At 40.6% G+C, this 22,595-nt stretch overlaps 2 protein-coding genes and 1 long non-coding RNA gene across 4 annotated transcripts; 1 reads left to right on the forward strand and 2 right to left on the reverse strand.

Annotated features, from left to right (window-relative positions):
* Positions 1–1,098: 1,098 nt before the first annotated feature.
* On the forward strand, positions 1,099–4,512 carry atraid (all-trans retinoic acid-induced differentiation factor). Its single transcript, XM_003455601.5, has 7 exons — positions 1,099–1,258; positions 1,433–1,566; positions 2,154–2,222; positions 2,669–2,740; positions 2,824–2,945; positions 3,041–3,141; positions 3,233–4,512. Exons 1-7 carry the CDS (start codon positions 1,166–1,168, stop codon positions 3,335–3,337), a joined length of 696 nt encoding a protein of 231 aa, XP_003455649.1. The 5' UTR covers positions 1,099–1,165; the 3' UTR covers positions 3,338–4,512.
* Positions 4,513–4,795: 283 nt separating this feature from the next.
* Positions 4,796–11,349, reverse strand: eif2b4 (eukaryotic translation initiation factor 2B, subunit 4 delta). The gene is made up of 13 exons (XM_003455615.5): positions 11,232–11,349; positions 10,735–10,772; positions 10,450–10,630; positions 10,138–10,353; positions 8,743–8,825; positions 7,656–7,747; positions 7,430–7,544; positions 6,290–6,366; positions 6,078–6,180; positions 5,821–5,954; positions 5,466–5,643; positions 5,182–5,362; positions 4,796–5,093 (listed from the first exon to the last, which is right to left on the reverse strand). Exons 1-13 carry the CDS (start codon positions 11,251–11,253, stop codon positions 4,894–4,896), a joined length of 1,620 nt encoding a protein of 539 aa, XP_003455663.1. The 5' UTR covers positions 11,254–11,349; the 3' UTR covers positions 4,796–4,893.
* A 2,017-nt stretch (positions 11,350–13,366) lies between these two features.
* LOC102076747 (uncharacterized) lies at positions 13,367–15,966 on the reverse strand. Of its 2 annotated transcripts, XR_003214095.1 has the most exons (3): positions 15,078–15,966; positions 14,794–14,988; positions 13,367–13,820 (listed from the first exon to the last, which is right to left on the reverse strand). It is a non-coding gene; the product is annotated as an uncharacterized LOC102076747 (long non-coding RNA). The 2 variants fall into 2 exon arrangements; XR_001222923.3 differs by lacking the exon at positions 14,794–14,988 and having other exon boundaries at positions 15,078–15,962.
* Positions 15,967–22,595: the final 6,629 nt, after the last annotated feature.

Below are 22,595 nucleotides of genomic sequence, written 5' to 3' on the forward strand. Positions count from 1 at the left end.
CACTGGTTTGAGAGTCCGGGGGGATACTGTTGCCGGACTACGGGACGACTGCTTACGACTTTATTATGTGGACAACAACTCGCATACCAAGTCTCACTGACGTTAAACTTCTCCCACGTCAGTGTTAAACTTTTCCCTCTGCCGTTCGAGTAGCAGCCATGTTGCAAGTGTAATTACACCTTCACTGTTAGCATTGCAATATGCTATTAACTCACTTTAGGCAAGTTGTAAAAAAACCTTTAAAATCACCTATTGGTTAAAAAACAAAAAACCCCAAAACTAAGTTTCAAGCTGTGCAGTCAATTCAGTTCATTAGCGTAACCAGATGAAGTTGCTGGATAAAAGGTGCAGTTGGCTCTTGCAAGCCCAAGAGCGCCGCACAGCCCGTATGGTACACCTTTCGAAATATGTGAGTGGACAGTTTTACTTAAACGTTTTCTGCTTTCCCGACGTCCTACCTTTGCTGAAAAAAGTTTACACAGCGACAAGGCATATACATAGAGCAAATGTGGCAACTATCGCGCAAGAAACCAGAGGATACCCCACCGTCCTGCCACTCTGCGTTCAGCGTACGTATTGGCCGATCAAGGGGCAAAGCAATGGTTTTGGGTCAAACCATCTTACCGTCAGCACAGGGGTGTGTACTGCAGTTTATGCAATTAAAATAACACAAATTCACCCCCAAGACATAAAATTATTTTACTGTATGGCACAATATCTTGTAAACATAACACAAAGGTTTTTTTTTATTAGAATTAGTTTTACTTGAAGTCCCCACGTTATTTGGTCCAATCCGAACTGACAGTGAATGCGCAGTCAAAATTCATTAGTCAAACATGCTTTTTTCCACTAGTTTTACAATATACATCAGTTAAACGTTATATTTAAAAAATATTTGAAGACGTGAAAAACGACTTCAAATGTTTTGAATATTAAAAATATTTTGTATTTTGTAATATTTCGTATTTAACTTTTTTTCTATAGCAAGAAATGCTTACTGCACATTTTCATACTATTGTTTGTGATCGTGTGTAACAGAGAGCGTACAGAAGCAGGTAATGTTAGTTAAATATCCCATAAAATCCTGTAAACGTCATAAAATGCTGGACCCGCTTCCTGTCACGTGCCCTGCTGCGGCCAGATCATGTGACTCCAGTTGCTAAAAATGAAAGCTTTATGTAGCTGTATGAGATTTGTGGCGCTTGTTTTGATCCTTAATTTATTTTTCCAAGCAAGTTATCAGCTGACCGAGCTGCAGGTAAGGCTGGGCTTTCTAAATGCAATAACTGTAGTCTTTACTTCAATAACTCTGTGGCGCATATATATTACTAAAAATAAAACAGGTTCCGATGTAGCTGTATGTGCCAGAAAGGAAATGGCCAGCAAGATTGTTGTTTACAGCCCCCCCCTTCTTTATGACGTGTAACCACAGGTATGTAACCTGTGTGGCGGGATCATCCTAAACAGCTCTGCGGTCGGTCAGTTTTGCTTCTTTTCCGCTGGACGGATAGACGGACGTTGCTGTTTGAGAAATGACACCACAAACGACCCTGAACACATCATCGGGTAGGATTTGCTGCTTTCAGGGTCCGTCGGAAACAGAATTTACACCCAAGCTGAGATTTGTTAAGCTCTTTTGTGAATAACTGTTAAAAAAAAGAAAATGTAAATGTCTTTTCTTTCTAGTGACTTCCAATGCTGACTGTGTATTAACTTGTAGGAAAGGTTTCGTCTTCATAATCTCACTAACAGACAGGAGGCTGAGCTGGAGGTGGCAGAATTGGCAGTGCCTCCATTTTCATTAGGATTGACCAGAATGGGCAAGGTTAAACATGAAAATATCAGAAGTACAGCTCAGTTTGGGTTTTTTCGAGACACAGTTAGAGAGGCAAAGGTGAGATGGTTTGGATAGTGGGATATATTGGACAAAGGGTGTTGAATGTGGAGCTGGCAGGCAGAAGAAAAAGAGGAAGACCACAGAAACGATTCATGGATATAATGAAGGAGCACATGCACAGAGTTGGTAGAGAAGGATGCTAGGGATAGGGTGAGATGGAGGCAGATGATCAAATTTGGTAGTGACCCCTAAAGAGTGCAGCTGAAAGAAGAAGTTCTTCATTATTTGAACTTTATTTGTGTTTTTTGTTTGTCAGGTTGGATCTCTCCAACTGTTCACTAACTTGTGTACAGGATCTTCAGGGAGCATCAACAGCTTTCATGATGTAAGAACAGTAAATACAGTTTCACAAATAATCCTCTCGTCTGCACGCAAAACAACAAAAGCTCCTGCTTACACGTGCTTTTTCTTTGATTGTAAGGTTATTTTTAATTCAAAAGGAAATAACTGCTCTTATCGCTACTTCTGGCCATGCATAACAACTTTTATCTCCCTTTCTGGCAAGCACTAAAAATATTTAACTTCACAAAAAATAAATATAGCTGAAGCAAATAAGGACCACACAGGGCGGCTGTGGTTGAGCAAATTCTCTACCAAATTATTGACATATTGAGGTAACCTTGGGCAAGACGTATCAAAGTTAGACAAAGTGTTTAGGCATAGATACAAGTGCAGTGTGACTGGATGACTGATAGTTGTACTAGAAAGTACTGGTGTTTTTATCAATGTGGTCGCTCTTTTAAATGCATCCTATAAATGTTTATATTACAGAGACCTCTCGTTCAATCCCATTGTCAACATCAGTGATACAGCTTTTCAAGGATTTAATAAGTTAAACTACATGTAAGTATTTTACCCAAATTATGACAGATTCTCCTCAGTATTAGATTGAAATTTATTTTTTTTCTAACTTAATTTCTCTGTAGGATTTTACCACAAAATATAGATTGTCCGGGAAGCAACACATCTTGGGAAAAGGTTGAAATCAAAAAGGGAAATCGCCATTGTGAAGGCCAAAGGAATATGTGCAACGAGACTGGACAGCTGTGTAAGTTCCTAACTTTTGCTGTGACACATGCCATCTAAAACTACAGTTCTATATGTTACACGTGACATCTGTTCATACTTGTTGGTAATCCACAGCAATGAACTGTCCAGAGAACTCCCTCTGCGCCCCCTTCGGCCCAGGCTTCTTTGAGTGCAGCTGCGCTGAAAACTTCCGTGGATACAAGTGTCTTCGAGAGGTTGGTTCTGCAAGCAGCTTTATGCAAATCACCTTTTGATGCTAAGCTTTTCGATTATTTAGAGTTGTGCATTTGTTAAAATTGTCCATAGGGGGAGTTCCCAGCTCTGCAAGTCTTTGGACCTCTTGCAGCTTCTACGGTTGTGATCTCGGTTCTTCTGTGGGCCACCCAGAGACGTAAAGCCAAATCACTCTAAAGCTGAACCTTAGTCAGCTGGTTTTAATCTGAAACTGACTGTTCTTAAAGGGAAGATACTGATAGGGAAAAATGCTGACAAAGTCTGAGGGGACTTTTACAGGGCTTCTTTTAAATGTGTTTTTATTCATTTTACACCTTTTTGAGGTCGGTTGTGGTTTTTGTTTCAAGGAAATTTACACGTTTGACCTCGAAGATGTTTCAGTGCAATTTTAAAGAAAAGATTTGCTCCGCCTTTCAAATATTTTTGTCAAAATTGACCACTATTAGCACATCAATTATATTTGTAAATGTATTTGACTGACACCATGTGACAGAAGGGAAAACACTGTGTTTTACAAAATCCTTCAGAAACTATGTGCACTTACACAAATACTGACTTCAGTCCTAAAGCCTGTCTGGGCAGGCATGCTGAATTTCCACTTTACTGACAGCAAAGACTAAGTTTGTTTTGATATAAATTTTAACAGTAATAATTAAGAGTGCAAGCTTATTTGACATCTTTAAACCTTTAAAATTATTTTAATAGTCCAATAGGTTAAATTCTTTATTTTTTTTCTATGCACTTGAGTGACACAAAATCCTTTCTTTTGCAACAAACCTCTTTTTGAAGTGTGATGTTTTTATTTACATCTTTAATTTCAATTTCAGACAAAACACAAAATGTGGAAGATACTTGTCTGTTACAGCCACATTTTGTTTATAGGTCACATGTGCTAAATGTCTTGACATTCAAGGGTAACCTCCGTTGATACTCTTCTCCAGTGAGATTCAGGGTTTTACTAAAGATTTTAAAACAGGATCTGTTTCTGCGCTTCGAGTATCATGTTTACATCCATATACAGGATTTAATTGTACATTAACTGATTTTCTAGCTGTTAAAATGTAGAGTTCTCCTATTGCGAAAATTCAGTGTTGAAGGGCAGCTCTAGTTGCTCTATGTTCAATACATTGCTTCTGACTAAATAAGTTGTCTGAATGTTAATGCACTGATTAAATATTGCAACTAATAAATAATTCTTGTAAGGAGAGAGTGCATCTACAGCATGCAGAGTATTTCTCCTGGTTTTAACTGAACTTTGATGATATGTGAGCAGTGAGAACATAAACTCCTAGCTGCTTTACCAAAAACTGTAGTACCTGGTTAATGTCTTACTTTTCTTTTGTGTCATTAAACCTAACTTTATGGGAGCCATAAAATTTATCTGATGCTTCAACTCCAACTGTAATTGGGAAAAATTTGTCTCGTTTCAAATTGCATGCCATGGTTAATAACCAGTGTTGTGACGCTCGGTGGGATTGTATTGGGAATTAAATGTTCTGTTTCTAATAAACAGTGGGTCTTATAACATCTAGCACTACTTTTTTTTTTTTAACAAACAGAACAACCTTGTCACATTAGGCCAGGAAATATATTTCCATTTATCCAATACTACCGTAAAAACACACATGGACTCAATTTAAAAAGCATATGTCACTTCAGATATATATTTATTGCATGCTAAAAGCACAATTTGTTGTGTGTGTACAAGCTCTTGTGCACACAAACTGAGTTGTTCACTGGTCCACGTTTTTGACTCGCAGCACCACAGGGACAGAGGTACACGGGATCATCCCGAGCTCTGTGATGACTAGATCTACGAAATCAGGCGGCGTCACGTCGTAGACCAGGTTAAGAAGGCCAAGAGAGGACTCGTTCTGCCATCCCTCTAGCGGAGTCGTTCCTTTACGGGTTACAATGAGGTCGTCGGGGTCATCTGGAGTATGGAAATAAAGTTGAGCCAAAGGACAAATTGAGCTGAAAGGCTCGCAGACATTTATGTAGCAACTGAACACTTTCCATACCTAGTTCATTAGATACGAAGGAATCTGTCTGCACCCTGTCACAGAACTTGTAGGTCTCACAACACACCAGCACAGGCACATTAAAAGCTTTGGCCACCAGAGCTATCTGTGACGTCCCCACTCGAGACATGACATAACCATTAGCCAGCAGAGCATGAGCACCAAGGAAAACCTTTGACACCTAGAAAAGAATAAAGAAACTCATTGTGCTTAGAACCAAATCTTTTGGGGTTTACTCTATATACATCTACACCTTGCTCCATTTAGTGTAGCTCCGTGATTACCTCTGGAAGGATGTAAGAGACAGCAGAGATAAGAACATAGGTGCAGCTGATGCCTTTCTGGACCAGGCGCCTCAGGGCCTCCTTGCCCTCTAGCCGAGGCCTGCTGTCCACAACAATAACACGGAATTTTCTGCTTTTCTCAAAGGCCTCGCAAAGGATGTGGTTGACCAGTGATGAGCTGTCAGGGAGGAGAGAGGAACATTTAATGTCAGGACAAAAATGCGGAAGGAAGGTTGCATCAAACCAAAACAGGGAAGAGAAAGTGTTAAGAATAAACAATTAAGCAATGCTTGCTAATAAAGAACAGATTTAACAGCTGAAACCAAGTACATGCACGCAGCTTTTACAGACTTACCATCCATAAACTAGGATAACATCTCCATCACTGATCTTTTGTTTTTCTATGGCGCACTTGGCAATAGCTACACCAGCAAGAATAATCTTCTCATTAATGTAGGACTCGATATCGTTGAGCAGTTTGCTCTTTGCCTAAAAACAAAAGGAAGTGCATGAGTTCTTAAGTATCGGAAACTTAAAATGAACCACACAGTGTATTAAAAGTCTTATTACTTAAATGGATTATGTGATTACAAATACAAGAGTGTCACTAACCTCCTCTTCTTTACAGTTACTAGGAATATTAGAGATCTCCTTCTTGATGTATTTGATTGCATTACCCATGCTGGCTGACAGAGGGCGACACTGATTCAGAAAACTAAAATAAAAACAAAGCAAAAGGAATGATTTCATGTGTTAAACCAAAAACGTGTCAGTAGTGTAGGAAACAATGATGAATGACTAAAATTAGTAATTTTTCCCTTTACCTGATATAAGGTTTTAGCTTGTTGACCAAGTCTCTTGATAGCTCCTCATTTGGAGGTGTAGTGTAGTCCCTTATTACCTAAAGGGAAAAAATGAAACACTGGACTTTGACTGGGCCATTACAACATTTCTTTTCTTTTCCAGTTATTCTGTTGTAGATTTGCTGCTGTGCTTGCGATCGTTGTCCTGTTGCATGACCCAATTAAGGCCAGACTTTTAGCTGTCAGACAGATGGCCTCACACTGACTTTACAGTACTTTTATATACATAGGAGCTCGTAGTAAACTCAGTGACTGCAAAGTGCCCAGGTCTTGTGGGTGTAAAACAAGCCCAGATGCAACTTTGAAAAGCTAAGCTATACCACCATATTCTTTTTTAGAAAGAATAAGTTTGCCCTATGACAAGACTTCCAAACAAACCATACTTGTTCAGTGTTTTTCTAACTGTACTGTGATGAACTCACTGAGGCGTGTAGAGTCTGAGATGTAGTCCTTGAATTTTTTTTTTTGCAGCTTCTCTGAGCATTACACGCTCTCAACTTGATGTGAATTTGCTAGGATGTCCATTCATGGGAAGGTCGGCAGGAATTTTGTGAATCATCTTTCTCACTGTGTAATGATGGACTTATAGCCTTATAATCCCTCACAGATTGACAGTTGCTTCTTTGAAATCGTTGCTGATTTCTTTCCTCCTTGGCTCTGTGTTAACGCACACCTGAATGCCTAAGAACAACAAACTGTCAAACCTTCCACTTTTATAAAGATGCTCACACCTACTGATGATCACTTAATAAGGTATATCTGATTACCAACACCTGGCTGCTACTTGCCCTTGTATTTTCAATGGATGCAGTCATGGTACACTCAGTTTTTCACACGGTGCTTCTGGATTTTGACTTCATTAAATAATGACACTGTAATATGTAATGTTCTGTAGTTCATTTGAGATTGTATCTACCTGATTTTAATGACCAGATTCACTTTTACAATGTCCTGATAAGTAAAAACTTGGACCCTCTCCAATACTGGCCGACTTCTTTGTAACTGACTGCAGTCAAACGGTCACTGTGTCAGCCTCAGCCTCACCCATGAGAGAGGGGACAGTGGGGTTTGAAGAATGAATGGTCTATGTTGGGACTGTACCTGTTTGAAAGCATGCAGCAGGGCGACAGAGCGAGCATTGGATCCTGCAACAATGCCGTGTGAATACTGCAAACCCAGCCTGACAATAGCGGGATGAATCACTGTAGAAGGAATGCTGCAAACCACAAAAGAGTCTGTTAATAAGATTTAAGGAAATCCTAATAGGTTATATCTTATAACACGACATAAACAACACACTGTAACATACAATTTAAAGTCAGTTTACCTGAGTTGCTGTGTTAGAGGAGCTTTGCGACTGTACTGGTGGAGATGAGAAAACAGGCTGACTTTGTAGCCATAATCTAAGCGCAGCGGGATCTGAAATCCACAAAATGTACACCAGGTCAGAGATTACAGCTGAGTTAATGAGGTGAAAACAGGGAGTCGCAGCAAAGCCTGTAGACCGTATTCATTAAGAGTTACATTAAACTTTGAATTCAGTGTAGACCTAATAGAAAGAAAACTGACAAAATTCAAAATTACTGTTATAATTATATATGACTAACAGAAGAGCAGCAAGCGACGGACAGCCCGGTGTTTAGGTGACCACAGCAAACAACACACATACTGTAAAAACCTACTTGCAAACTTAACAGCTGTCTACATGGAAGAGATGTTTTTACATCTCTTTCATTAAGTTTGTAACAACTGGCGATAATAGGTTAAGCTGGATTAAGATAACAGGTTAGCAACCGAAACAGAACCAAAAGAAAAAAAAAAGGTTAATGGCACACATTGTGTAAAGCCAGACGCCGATGGCTTATACCTTTTTAGCAGCATAGTGCTCTGGTGTCTGAAAGAAATGTTGGGTACAGTCACATGCAATCACAACTGCTGGTTACTGTATGCAAAGCTGCAATGACTTAACCAAATAAAATTACTTTATTTTGGAGTTACTGGGCAAATAACAGGAATTCTATTTATGTGCACACCTGACTGACTTTTGTTTAATTAGAGAATGTCTCAGATTTAACTAGTAAAAGCTTAGATTTCCAAAAACGAACCATGCACCTGCAGGAAATGTCACACTTCTGTCCAATATAACATGTTGTAAACATACCAGCAGTGTTTTTTCAACTGAATCAACTGAATTTGTTTACAATACAGTATGTTAGATTCAAACATAGAAAATAGTTACTTTAAGCATCCAAGATCAAGCCATTTTCATAAAGTAAGTCAAACATTTCCCCATGAATCTATCCATTCTTACAACAAATCTAAAGGTTATTTAGAATCACTGTGTATCGTGTGTATCCGGTGTGTCTTGAATCTTTTTTTAAGGGTGTTCAGAAGTTCCTCATAACAATACTGACCTGTTGTCTTTCCAACTTCTTGGCAAGTTTCTTTAAAACGTCTGGGTTGTCCACTTGAATGTGTTCTGGGAGCCTCTTCACCACTGAAAATGCAAAGAGTGTTAATATTCTGACGAGCCAAAAAATTAAGACAAACTTGAATTACATTCTGCTGATCCTTTGGGGAGATGCTAAATAGCTTTGAGGCCTGTACTGCGAAGCAGGATTTTATCTTATCCAGGTAATTACACGGTTAACCGTGGACTTTCTCTACTACAATTTGTTCACTTCTTACCAGCCACGATAAGGATATATCGCCATGGTAACTTGCACTACAAAGCAGGTTATGCTCCACATTCGAGATCAACACACATGTAAAACTGCCTAATAACCAATCAATCCTCTAGAAAATAGCACCACCATTCCTGGAAGATCCCTCAGACCTCAATGTGTAGATATAGTAATAGTAGTAGTAGTATAACAGTGTAATGTTTTTTAGTAATAAATCCGTAATAAATATAGATTCTCAGAAACACCTTTTTTCTTGATTTTCTGCTCCCTGTTTTTGCCTGTTAATCTGAAAACAAAACACATACATTCAAATTCTGTGTTTATATTTATTCTTTACTCTTTACCCATGTGTTAATGAAAGAGCTCTCATATTGATAAGTCTGTTAACTTTGCAGAGCTGGTATTTTTGCCAGTTTTCTTCCCAGGCTTCGTCTTGTCTTACTGGTCAAAGCACTTAAAGCTTACACTTTTAATATATTATTACACTACAGTCATTTTTCTCTCTCACACACTCATATTGCTGGTTTGTCTGCAGCAACTGTGTTGCTTTCAGTCTTTATTACGTGTTTAACGTCTTCATATTTTCCCATATTTCAGTACAGTTTCACCTTCCTTGGTAAAATCAGTCGCTCTACTGCTGATTCACTTATTACCATTGCCACCAGTATCATGTGAACGCGCAAGGGAAAACCAACATAGTGTGTTGATAACCAGCTTCATGTGAGTGCTTATTCTGACTGTCAATGTTAAGAGAAAGATACTCAGGGTATGTTGAATTTGCTTCATGAACAGGCCTTTGGCCTTTACATTTAACACTTCACTGGTACCGGCATATTGTTGGTTGAAGTTACCACCAATCAGTCTTGTTTCAGCATATTTCGCTGAAGCCAATCATTAGACCAAAGTTTGGCCCTACAACAATCACTAATCACTGTTAGTCGGTATTTATCACAGCCAACTAGGAGCCCTCCACAGCCATGCAGCTTCTGTGTTGGCACAAACAGCTTCTCAAGGTTCTATAGGTAGCTGTCTGTTGTTCCTACTTGATTTGGCTCAACAGTGCATGCAGTTTTTCAAGTTAGATTATCCAAAAGATGTCTGTCATCGTAGGTGCAACAGCAGTACCTGGCTGCAGATCACTGGGCGGAGCTTTTGGTTTGCTAGTAGTCGCCTGCTGTCCTGTCTCTCCCTTCTTGTTCTGTTTGCTGGCCCTCTCAGCCTCTTGCCGAGCTCTCCTCTCAGCTTTCAGCTCCGCTTTAGTCTTTGCCGGTTTGTCCGCAGGCCCAGAAGCCTCTGAGGCAGGCACAGAAACGGGTGCTGTAGCAGGCACTGCTGAAGGAGCTGACAAAGACCAAAACGGACACAGATATCAGGGTAAAGAATGAATCACACTGTACACCCAGATACAACACTTGCTGCTGCCTAAATGGGAGGCACCTTTCTGCATTGTGGGTTTTGTCGGAGGCTGGGATGCTGGAGCTGCTGAAGTGACCGGCTTCTTCTCCTTCTCATTTTCCTGTGATGCCTTGTCATCTTTTTTCTCTTTGCTTTTCTTCTGCTGTTTCTTCTCTTTCCTCAGCCGTTGCTTCTCCTCCTTGGTTAGGTCTTTGCCTTCACTCTGTCACGTGACAGGAAGAGGCGTCAAGAAAAACCTAATTATTAAGGAAAGCATTTATGCACACAAAAGGCTGTAATAAATGTCAAGAAAACACCTAGACTAACCTTTGCGCGTTCAATTTCATCTTTCCTCCCGGGTCCATCTGTAACACAAGCAACAGAGGATGATAAGAATAGATTATTTATCATTATAACGTACTTCTGTTACTTTTCCCACAAGAGGCGGTGATACTAAGGTCGAGTCTGTTAGCTGCTTTTAGTTTGCACCATGTCAGCGAAACCAGTAATAAAACTAGTGTAGTGCATCATCGTCACAGCACAGTGACAACGAGAAACATGCGTATTGTATATTTTAAAACTACTCGAAAAGATGATGCAATACATTCTCCGTGTCTACGGCATGAGTACCGTTTACATGCTCTCGACGCTAACGTTAGCAGGTCTAGCATCTGGGAAATTAACTTTGCTACCAGCTAATAACAAAGTCTACATAATAAGCGCTGTGAGTATGAGATACTTCTTCGTAACTCCTACAACTAAAGAATAAGAACCAAAAGGAAAAACCAAATGAACTACAGCTATTTACACACTCTGAAACCCACCTATCACTCCACTGTCAGCCATGTTTACGATGCTGCTTCACTTCCTCATCTGCTGTAGAAACTACTGCCATAGAAACGTATATCGCCCCCTGGTGGATGACGTTGTATGAGTATGTAGTGCGGTCCATTTTCCAAATAGTATTAAGGCTTAATGGGTGTTATTAAGGCTTAATGGGTGTTATTAAGGCTCACTCAGTGACATACTGTTATTTATTTTATGTTTACATTTGATTCTTAAGGCAGGACTTGCTACATCAACTTGTAGACTCTTTGAAAAAAATCTAAAACTATCAAACTTCCTACATCATTCAGTAGCCTACTGTGAAAAAGTCTTGAGCATTCCTTTATTTCTTTAAACAAAAAACCTTCTGAGTATTATACATATGAACATTAAAAGGGGAAATAAATAAATAGTGTTTTGTATATACTGTTTTGGTTACTGCACATAGAATTAAGTATTGCACAGTGACTGCACAGTAGAGGGAATCACTGTGCAATACATAGAGGGAATATTGAATATTGAATTGAATATTGGAATATTGATCTGGTCAGTTAAGCAGCAGAGGGGGTTGTTGATCAGTTTTATCTGTTTTGGTGTGAATAAATTCACAACAGGTGCACTAGAGAGAAAACAATGAGACACCCCCCCAGTAATTATTTTACAGATGGAGGCCACTAACCTTTTTTCCAATTCTGGCATTAAAATGTCACATTGCCAGAAGGCTTGATGTGTCTCCCTGCACAGTATCAACAGCAAGGAAGAGATTCCAAGAGACAGGCAGTTACTCTAGGAGAACTGGACGAGGCCGTGGAAGGTCCTTATCCCACCAGCAGAACTGGTATCTGCTCCTTTGTCTAACAAGGAACATGAAACTACAAACTACAACTGGACTGATTAGGAATGTTATTTTGGTGACTTTGCTGTAATGATAAGGGCAAAGGTTCATAATGAAAATCCATCCATCCATCCATCCATCCATCCATCCATCCATCCATCCATCCATCCATCCATCCATCCATCCAGCCGTCCATCCATCCATCCATCGGGTAGGTGGTATGTAAACTCTGGACAGATCGCCCGTCTATTCCGCTGATGTTAATTATCAGTTTACTGTTTATATTATGACTCAGTGCATTACAACTTCAGCATCCTGGCTTTTGGTCAGTGATTTCAATAACAGCAGCAGATTTTTGCTGGTTTTGACAAAAAGTTTGAAGTGAAAAAGTTGGTAATGGATGTGCAGCGCTGTTCTTTGTATGCTTATTTGCATCCCCGTTACATCTGCATGCTTAGAGGAAGTTTATTTTCATGGAGACATCTGGAGTGTCATTTTTGTGTGTATATTATCCTCCATCACAAAAAAGACTGAAGACAGATTTTATTGTACCACATTATAGGAAATTTGGATCAGGTTTCCACCCAGGCTGTATTTATAAAAAATGTTTAAACACACATGAAATATAAGTGAAACAAGAACAAAAATACACAGACACAAGCATATGTCCTATTTATAGACCTATACAGTAAAGTGTAAAATCCATGTAAACACTAAAAGAAAAAAGATCTGTCATTTTTTACTGATGCATCCCTATCTCATCATTTAAAACTGACCTTGAAGTTGGGATAAAAGAGATTTATTCTAGCTCTAGTCCCAGGCACAGTGATATTTTAAACCTCAGAGTGGTACTCGGTGTGTAGCTCATATAGCGCAGGGTTATTAGATTGTTGGCTTGCCTCTGCACAGCCTGTTTGTAAATAGTCTGCAGGCATGAGTACACTCCACACCCACACACAGAAGGCAAGCTAACTAGAAACAGCATATTACTGTATATATACATCATGAGTGCTATCCATGGTACTGAATTCTCTGGCCTAGACTGTAATATTAGCTTTTCCCATCTATGCTACAGTGTCTATCCCTGCACTGCTACACCTGCACTCTTTTTCTGTTTAAATAATTTACTAAGTTATACTTTGCTGCCATTTTAGGCCCTATATTTATATCATCTCATACTGGGTCAGAGTCTATTCTGCAGAATAAGGTGAACTCAGCTGCTAGACTTAATGTATCTTTGTGTCTTTCCTCAAGTACAGAATGGACTGAACGTGAATCAGAAGAACAGGAATTGAACACTGTACATCATCAGTGATCTTTTATTTGGTTTCTAGTCACATATTACCATGAACAATCAATATAGAGCTCCTAAAGAAGATTCACGTTGCATCTGTGCTGTATAATCTATTCTATTCACCATCTCCAGATTAAGCAGCGCTACACCACAACGTCACTGCGTGTTTGACTCCCAGCCGGTGTGTGCTGACTGAATTCACGGCGCAGTAGCTGGTTGAAGGGGACCAAACCTCACAGAAACACCTGACTTGGTTCCGTTTGACCAGCCACAGCAAGGCGTGTTGCTTCAGCTGCAAGAGGCAGAGCAAGAGGGAGAGCAGGAGGGGAGGGGCAGTCAAGAGGAAAGGTTACAGGGGTAAAGGTCACGGAAAAAGAGGGACACGAGAAAGATGAAATACAGTAGGAGATGGACATCATCTGCAGGCAGTCAGGGCTGCTGAGTCCTCTTCAGTCTTACCTGATGGAACACACAGAGAGAGAAAAGGAGAAGTTACAGCACAGGAACAAGTGCCTCCGTGTTACCAAGCAAATAGTTCCTATTTAGAGGCTTGAGAACTCTGATAGCCGGTGACATCTCTCCGTTTCCTTCCAAATCCAGCCCACGGCAGCGAACTTTCACCCCCAGTGACAGCTCCTGCATCTCTGCCCTTCCCTCCCCTCTTCCCTTTTTGAGAGCTCTGCGGTTGCTATAATGGGTGACAGCTGTGCTCTGTCAATCCTCCTTGACTGTCAGCAGTTGGGGCAGGGCAGGAATTTTTCAAGAAGTCCCTGAGACCCGATCAGCGGCCCTGGGAGTAATGCTAACTGCACACGTGCCTGAGCTGAAGGAGAGGGAACAGGCCTTTCACCTGTTGTCCTGCCACACACACACACACACACACACATGTTCATGAACTCTGACACCCCCTAACACACACACACACACACACACACACACACACACACACACAACACACACACACACACAAAGTAGACAGACACCCTCACACAATTTTCTGAATGAAGACAAATGAAAGAACAATATGAGAAATGTCCACGTCGATGCTCAGGTCCCCTTGAAACCACACACTTCCTTACATTCCATAAGTGGCGTATTAATATGGGGATATAAGGAAGCATGTGCTCACAAGGGACAACAACTGGATTCGCTGCTCCTCGAGACACAAAGCACCCTTTCATAGCCACGCGTGAAGAGTAGCGGGAAGAACCGGCTTAACAGCGGTTAACTGTGACAGAGTGAGTGAGTGAGTGAGTGAGTGAGTGAGTGAGTGAAGGAAAAATGGAGCGAAAGAGGCAGAGAATGGTGGCTTCTCTCATCTCCATGAAACTAGAAGCGAGGAAGAGGAAATTCTTCTTTCTTTTCATTTGTATGGGTTAAACCTGACCATTGTTTTATCAGACAAGTAAAAAGTGAATTTTCTGATACTGACAGATGACTGGACTGGTCATACTGGGAGATACTTGATGGGTAATGCCAGTGTGATGATGCTGAAATGAGTTTAAATAACTCAGGCGGGTGAGGCAAATACCGACTCCCATCAAACAAAGGTCATCGTCCTTTTTTTATTTCCCAAACATCGTGCCATGCCAAGTCAACGTGATGCCGACAGTTGTGTCAAGTGATCCTTAAAAGCGGAAAAAATTCAATTCATTTTAATCACAACCCCTTATTAAAATAGCTTGAGCTGATTTTTAAAAAATGCGCTTTACTCACCTTCCTCTGGTCTCCTTGCGCCTCCTCTTGTGGTTTTCTCACGGTGAGTAAATGGGGTTAAGATGAAGGCCACGGTCCGCCTCTCCTTCACAAGTGGTGACTTCCTCGATAAATCTAAACACTTCTGAACCAAATGGCCACCAGAAAGTCTGTCTCGTCTACTGTAATTAGACTAGGATGACTCCTCTGAGAGGCACCAGATTTCCTGATTCTTTCCTGCATCACACCTCAGCTTCCCCTCACCTGACACAAGTGGCTGCCATGTTGTGCTGTGTCTTCAGTAAAAGTGAGAGAAAGCTGGTTTGATACCAGATTTTTACTCGTATTGTGCTGCAGTTAAGCTGAAACCACACAAGCACAGCAACCCGAAGATTTTGTTGCCTGACATGTGTCTCTTCCTGCGCTGTGAACTAAAGTTTTAGAAGGAGAAATCACAAGAGTGATTCAAAAACAGACAAAACTCTGACCAACCTTACTCCTCATCCCTGAAGTTGTCCTCTGCCTTTTATCCACCCTTTAAAGCCAAGCTCATGAAACTAACCCTCTGCTTTCTGAGAACCACTCCCCGGCTTCACCCTCAGCTCTCCTGTGATCACCCATCCTCCTCTGTATCTGGTCAGTGGATTGTGCCCACAGCAGGCCTTGCAGATCGGCCTTTTCTATGGCTCCAGGAGCGGCCCCCTCCAATGCGGCCTCCCACCTGTTGGTGTCCTTTAGAAGCCCGGGCCTCTCCTGCGCCTCCTGTCCGGCCCAATCAGCGCTCTGACAGGGGGGAGCCAGCCTGTGAAATCACACCTCTCAGCTGTTCACACTGGGCTCGAGATACCCTACACCCCTGCCGATCCTCTGTTCAGGCCCCCCACCCCACCCTGCCTCTATTTTACACCGAATGTCAATGGCTCCTTTTTGGATTAAAAAAAAAGAGAAAGGGAAAGAAAAAAGAAAAGAAAAGGGGATACAAGGAGAAACAAGGAAGCAACTGCAAGAGGGGCGTGTTTTACTGGGTCTGGGGGTACAGTCAGAGCAGCAGTTACGGCAGGCCATGAGTCACAGCTGAAGCCAAGGTTGAGTTTCAGCCCTCTTTGGTTTCTTTGATTCACTTTAGCTTCATTTTACAGGGGAGGAAAAAGTGACGTTTATGCTTATCAAGTTCACGAGCATTTCAGGCCCCTTTATGCGGTGATTCGGGCGACTGAAACAGGTCCCTTTGTGAGACATCACATGATAAGAAGCCTGTCTGCTTCACAGTGCACCAAATGTGGCAAATGCTTTGACAAACTGTAATGTAAACCTCTGTCCACGAAGCACGGCCAGTAGGATATATAGGTGCTCCTGTGGCATCATAAAAAGAAAGCAATAAATTCTTCAGTGGCCACAAGGTGACCATTCTGCCACCATGACTCTTAGAGCACAAGCACTCGATGTGAAATGAGCCACTTTAGGAGGCAAAAATCCAAAGCCTGAAAGAATATGTCTTTTTTCAGGATACGTGCTGCGGTATAGAATGACAGGTCTGAAGGTGTGACAGCTCTGAAGCATCTACACGCACTGATCACCAGCAGTGTAGAGGCAAACAGGCCCGGGCTCAGGGGGTTCATTTTCCTCTGCAGCAAGCACAAGCTGCTCCACTAAGGTCAACACCTGTGTTCTAAAATCAGCGCTGGGGTTGGGTGTGATAGGAACCCGGGCCTCATTCACAGAAAGCTCGAGCTCAGAGAGAGGGGCTTATATTGAAACCTAACGCTCTCGCTATTTTCGAGGCACTCGCCGTCCACAAATAGCAACCTGGCTGCATCTTTGTGGCTCCCGTTTTTTTTTTTTTCACCCCACAGGATGTTGTCTAAATTCGACAGTTGTTCAATATTTCCCATGGCGCCGAGCCAGGGTGTATCACAAATGCAACATTTCCACTAATGCCAGCGATGTGCCATGGCCTTGCTCGTTACATCTGAGCGCTTAGAATATCGGACGACTTTTGTTGCTGAGTGAATTCTTGGTCGCTCGCACCGGACACGATGGTAAAGACACAAATCATAATCCTTGTGTTCCTCTTTTGCGGGGACAGCTGATCACTGTCACATACTGGCTCACAGGCCGGGGCTTTGCCAGCGAACGCTCTCATCTAATCATCTGTTTCTCCTTCATCATGTGTCATGCATCATTCAGAAGAGCTCACCTTACCCTCTGATTTTTTTTTCATCTGTCTACACCTCTTCTGTTTTTTTCTTTATTTGACTTCCAGTCATCCAGTCTGGTGATCCTTTATACTTCCAAAACTCACTGTAAACATGGACAGTGGATGACAGGATTTTGACTTGTTCACCAATTTTGAGATCAATTAAATCAACATGGGGGAAAGTCAGTGATGGGGCTTAAGTGCCCGAGCTGCATGTTATCTTCAAATCGGGCTAGGGAGGTTATTTTTAACTACCGTTCACATACCGGGGCCCCCGTTTGCTAATCACTTTGTTCCCCTCTGTCATACCCATCTGCCCTGCTGCCAATGTCCCACTGCTTCTGGGGAGGTCAAAACACACTTCACTTGGCAGGAGGAAATAATTTCCCTCAGGACACCAGACAGGAGCTTTGAATGATGAACTCCAGAGCAGTTTCTTCAACAGCAGATAATATGGAATTCTATTGGTATAAATAAAGTGGCAGCTGACACCAGACCAGATCTTGGACATGCACACGGAGTGACCCCCACCTCTTCTGGCAGGAAAGCTCCTGTAGGAGGTGGTGGTGGGAGGTGGTGGGAGGTGGGGGGGGTGGGGGGGGGGGTGGAGGGTTGACAAATAACTTAATAACGTCATAAGAAATAACTTAGAAGTAAGACTAAAACTGTGATTTGAGATGGTAAAGAATGGCATCATGGCAACAGATAATAGCTTAAAGTGTCTAAAAACATTTGCACACATTTTTTTATGTATTCTAAAGGCACACTAAAAAGATTAGGAGCTGGCCTAGTTGAAAAAGCAATAGTGAGCTGCTTAATCCTGACAATGGTAAGACAGTACTGTGCTGCTGACTCATTACGTGGTCTGATATTAATGGCGCTCTCTGTCCTTCCCTGGGCACAGCAGTTGCCAGCATCGAGGTTGACACAGCTGCCAAAGGAAGCCCGGTCCGTGTGGTGAAGCAATGGAGCAGAAAGGTCAAAGGTCAGCAGCATTTATGCTGAAAGAGAGAACAGGTGATGGAGAGGTGAAGGAAACTCGCCCACATGACTCAAGGAGAGGACAGAAGGATTTAAACGGATACTCTGAGGCTGTGAGATTTAGGACTGAGGAAATGCAGCAGTTGGTGACATCAGTGTCTTTATTGTTTGGTGTTTGGTTAGAAAACAGCAAACAGTTTTCATTTCATTTCACCAACACAGAGAAAAAAGCTTGTTATTAATGTGGCACCCTAAGTAATTCAATTCAAGTCAGTTTTATTTATATGGCACCAAATCACAACAGCAGTTGCCTCGAGGTGCTTGGGATTGGGCTTCGGTCTGTTACTGAAGCCACCCAAAGGTGCCAAAACAGGAAACACATCCCACACTTTTCTCACCAGCCCGACAGTTAGGACATGAAAGGGTTCTGGGTGTTACACTGGAGCCTGTGTCACCCTAGAAGGGCCTACTGAGGTGACACGTGAGGTCTGATTTTGGACGATAGCAGGGGACAAATTAAGTACAATTTTATTAAACGATCATATTCACCGTGCTATTGTGCCAAAGCATGGTATGATGTTTTGGGAGCTCAATTACATAATGGCAATGACAGGCTGAAATGACTTCGCAGGCAGGCATATCTAACTGCTAATATTAAAAATCATAGCATCTATTATACAGTGCTTAAAATGTCTATTAGATCACCACCCAATTTAAGGTTTATGCCACAGTTTTCCTAATTAATAGTATTAGTAATTACTTAAATAATTTTTTTGAATGTTTCTGTAAAGGTTTAATCCACCAGTATGTGCCAGCTCTTTAATCAAAATGATGTGTTGAGTGCTAAAATGTAACTATTGTTGTTAACCACGAATTTTCAAATTGACTGTTTGACAAAATTTTTTTAGTTTTTGATTAAGATGCCAAATTATATTTATTTATTTGCATTCCTGAACAGAAAAATCTGTTTTAGGGGTTTCTGAAAAACATGATTTCAGGTTTTAATTCTGCCTAATAAATACAACTATGATTTTTTTAAACAAGTTTTTATCATACTTGGTCTAATACATTTGTTAAACACTGTCATATAGAGTAAGAGTCTTTCAAATAATAACTGGATCACATTGTGAATGTTTCTTGTCATAGAAACCAATACCTGAAGGCGAAAAGTATGTGACACCATACATCCTCCTGTGTATCGATATACAGTATGTGTGTATATAAATAGTGAAGCAAACTGTAGATCCATATTAAGATACCGATTACTGCGGTCAAAAGGGGCAGTTTCATTTTCACTGTAGTAAATCAGATGGAATTTTTACTAAATGCCTCACTGTAGAGGATAATAAAGGGTAAGATATTAAACTGTTTCTTGTTTAGGCTCATTATTTCCTCGTGAAATTTCCTAAACTGAACCATTCAGTTTGGATAAGGTTTAACAACATTGTTTAAAGGTGATTTTATAATAAAGGATTTTTTCTCATCTGAAGACAAACCTGACTTGTTTTCTTTTTTATTAATGTTCAACTTCCAAAGAGTTCAGTGGAATTGATTCTTTTCAGGGAATAACGATTGGCATATTACACATTCCTTTCCTGAGCCTTCTTGTGCATGTACAGCTGTCAATGCCTTCCTGTAACACAAGCAAACTTACAGTATTTTATACTGTAAGTACCAGTCAAACAAAGAAAATGTTATTTATGAGGCAACATGTGTGAGCTATTACAGAGACAGCAGACATATAACTATGTTGTGTATGTAATACATATTTAGTTTATTTTAATATTTATTTAAAACAACATATGCATTATTGTTGATAAAACAACCAAGTCTTTCAGAGGAACAGAAATCATCAAGTGCATGAATTAAAACCATTAAAAAAAAGGACTTGATATAAAAATGACACAGCCTAAAAATTAAAAGAATAACAGGATAATAATTAAAACCAGCAAGAGGGCAGTAAAAATATAACACATTTAGTTTAAAACCAATAAAATAAGCAGACATTCAATCAATCAATCAATAACTGACACTCTTTTTAAACAGTGTAACTACATAAAGATACTGTGCACATTTCCATCACAGTTGGTCATGACAAAAGCTCCGTTTTTCCTCACATTAAACATTCCTCCCTAACATGTTTTCACGTGATACTTTGCGGTGGCTCCTGGCAAAAGAATGAGCAGCCTATGGACACCCAAGCACCCATGGGGGTCGTGAGTAAGTCAGTTGTCAGTTGACTCCCACCAAAAGGGAATGACAACTGCATGAGAGCCAGAAGCAAGGGAAGGAAGAGAAGCAAGAGAAGCAACAGCAGCAGGGGCACGGAGATGAAACAGAGATGAGTTTTATGGTGGTCAACGAGTGGAGGATCAGCTGAATCAGCCGACCAGCTGAGAACGCTTGAAGTGAGAGTCAGCAGTGAGCATCAATGATGCCTGATGCTGATGGACACTTGGACAGAATGCTGATGATTCTGTCCAAGTGTTGTGCTCTACCCTCTAAAAACTGCTTTTCAGGAAGTTTGGTGTACTTTTCAGTGACTGCTCCTCAATACATCATCTGCAGAGATGCTGAGCGGACACAGCTAGAATTGGAAGGAGCCCTTTGTAGGAAAAAAAAAGAGCCTTTAACATTAACATGTAACAAGTTATTTCATATTAAGGCAATAACAATTTCAAGATTAAAACAAACACTATTTTTTAACACTTCTGAGCAGTTTTTGTATATAAATGGCAACAATATATTATTTTTACCATTCCAAATTGCAATTATGATAGTCTGGCTTAAAAAGAAATACAAGAATGACTGATGTTTAAAAAAAAGTTTAATATTTAAAAACTATGTTTCCTGGAAAAGACGCTGGTGTTGTGTAAATTTAATGCTGCTTATATTAAATGGATAGTATGAAGCTCGCAGTATCTCCATAACCAGACAGTTCAGCCATATCAACTAATTTGGGGGATGTGAGGTCCTAAAAGTATTTCAGGTTTTCCCATCGATTGAAATGTTGCCAGTTCCCTAAAAAGTGGTTTTCTACTGTAGTCAACTGTTGACTGCTGGAAACCAGATAATAAAATTCTTGCTGGTGTTAAATGTGCACTTATTAGTACAAGATCAAAGGGCGACTAGGGTACTTTTGCATGTAAAACTGAGCTACCCTTACATGTATTGACTCCTTCCACTTGTAATACTTGCTAATATGGTGCTGACTGCCAATGTGATTATTAAATTTTGCTGATTAAAAATGTACAGGATATCTGTGTAAGCATGGCTGAACAGCTACATTTTATCCTGTCATGTTAAGCTTTGATTTGATATCATGATGCCTTAGACCAGGGATGCCACACTCATTTTACATTGAGGGTTACTTTGATATTAAGTGGGCCAGAGGAGTGAAACTGCACTTTCTGTCAGTGTAAAGACATTTAGCGACATATTTAATCCCAGAGATATCTTGATATGAGATGAAGTGTAATTTCAACAGCACATCTCAGTTTCTATACATGATCAATTTTCTTGTAGCTCACTGCTCAGACTGTCCTATATTTATAATACATAAAGTTTTTTGTTGATTGATGAAATTTCTATAATCCACAATGAAAAACATAAACTCTTCTGTCATTTTATTGTTTATCTATTACATATCTACTTTAGTGTAGTATGAAAGCTTCCAGGGGAGAGCTTTATCAGCAGGAAAAAGCTGTAAAACCTATTAAAATATAGTTAAAAGTACAAAAGTTAATGCACTTGTTCATATTTTCCAAAGTCATCGAATGGGCCCAACTGGAATCTTCGCTGAGCGGATTTTGACCCTCACACCTTACGTTTGACACCCTACCTTAGACAAATTCATAAGTGTAAAAAATACAAAATAACCTGTATTTTGTGTCACTCAGCAACAGTATTTCATTTCCAATTTATTTACAGCAAAGCAAATGATCATAAAATAGCACAACACCCTCACATAACTTTCATATCCAAGATTCTTTTCTCTCACGTCTTCCTAACGATTGAGTTGAACGCCTTTATTGTCAGTGGAAGATGTGTATGTATATGTATGGATTGTAAAGCCAATAAAAACACAAAAACTACAGGTTACATAGAATTTGGGTCTTCAGTCTGTACTCTTAAAATATATCCAATTTAACTCTGCACCTCTTCTTATCCTCTTCAGCCCTCTCATGGGAGGTAACAGCTGTCCTGTCACCCCAAGTCACATGACATGGGCAGGTGGGCGAAACCTATGTGGGACATCTAACTACCCTCCTCCCCCCCATTCTGTCTCTCTGAATGTCAGACACACACACACACACACACACACACACACACACACACACACACACACACACACACACACA

The sequence above is a fragment of the Oreochromis niloticus genome, linkage group LG15, assembly GCF_001858045.2.
Source record: "Oreochromis niloticus isolate F11D_XX linkage group LG15, O_niloticus_UMD_NMBU, whole genome shotgun sequence".
NCBI classification, from domain to species: Eukaryota; Metazoa; Chordata; class Actinopteri; order Cichliformes; family Cichlidae; genus Oreochromis; species Oreochromis niloticus.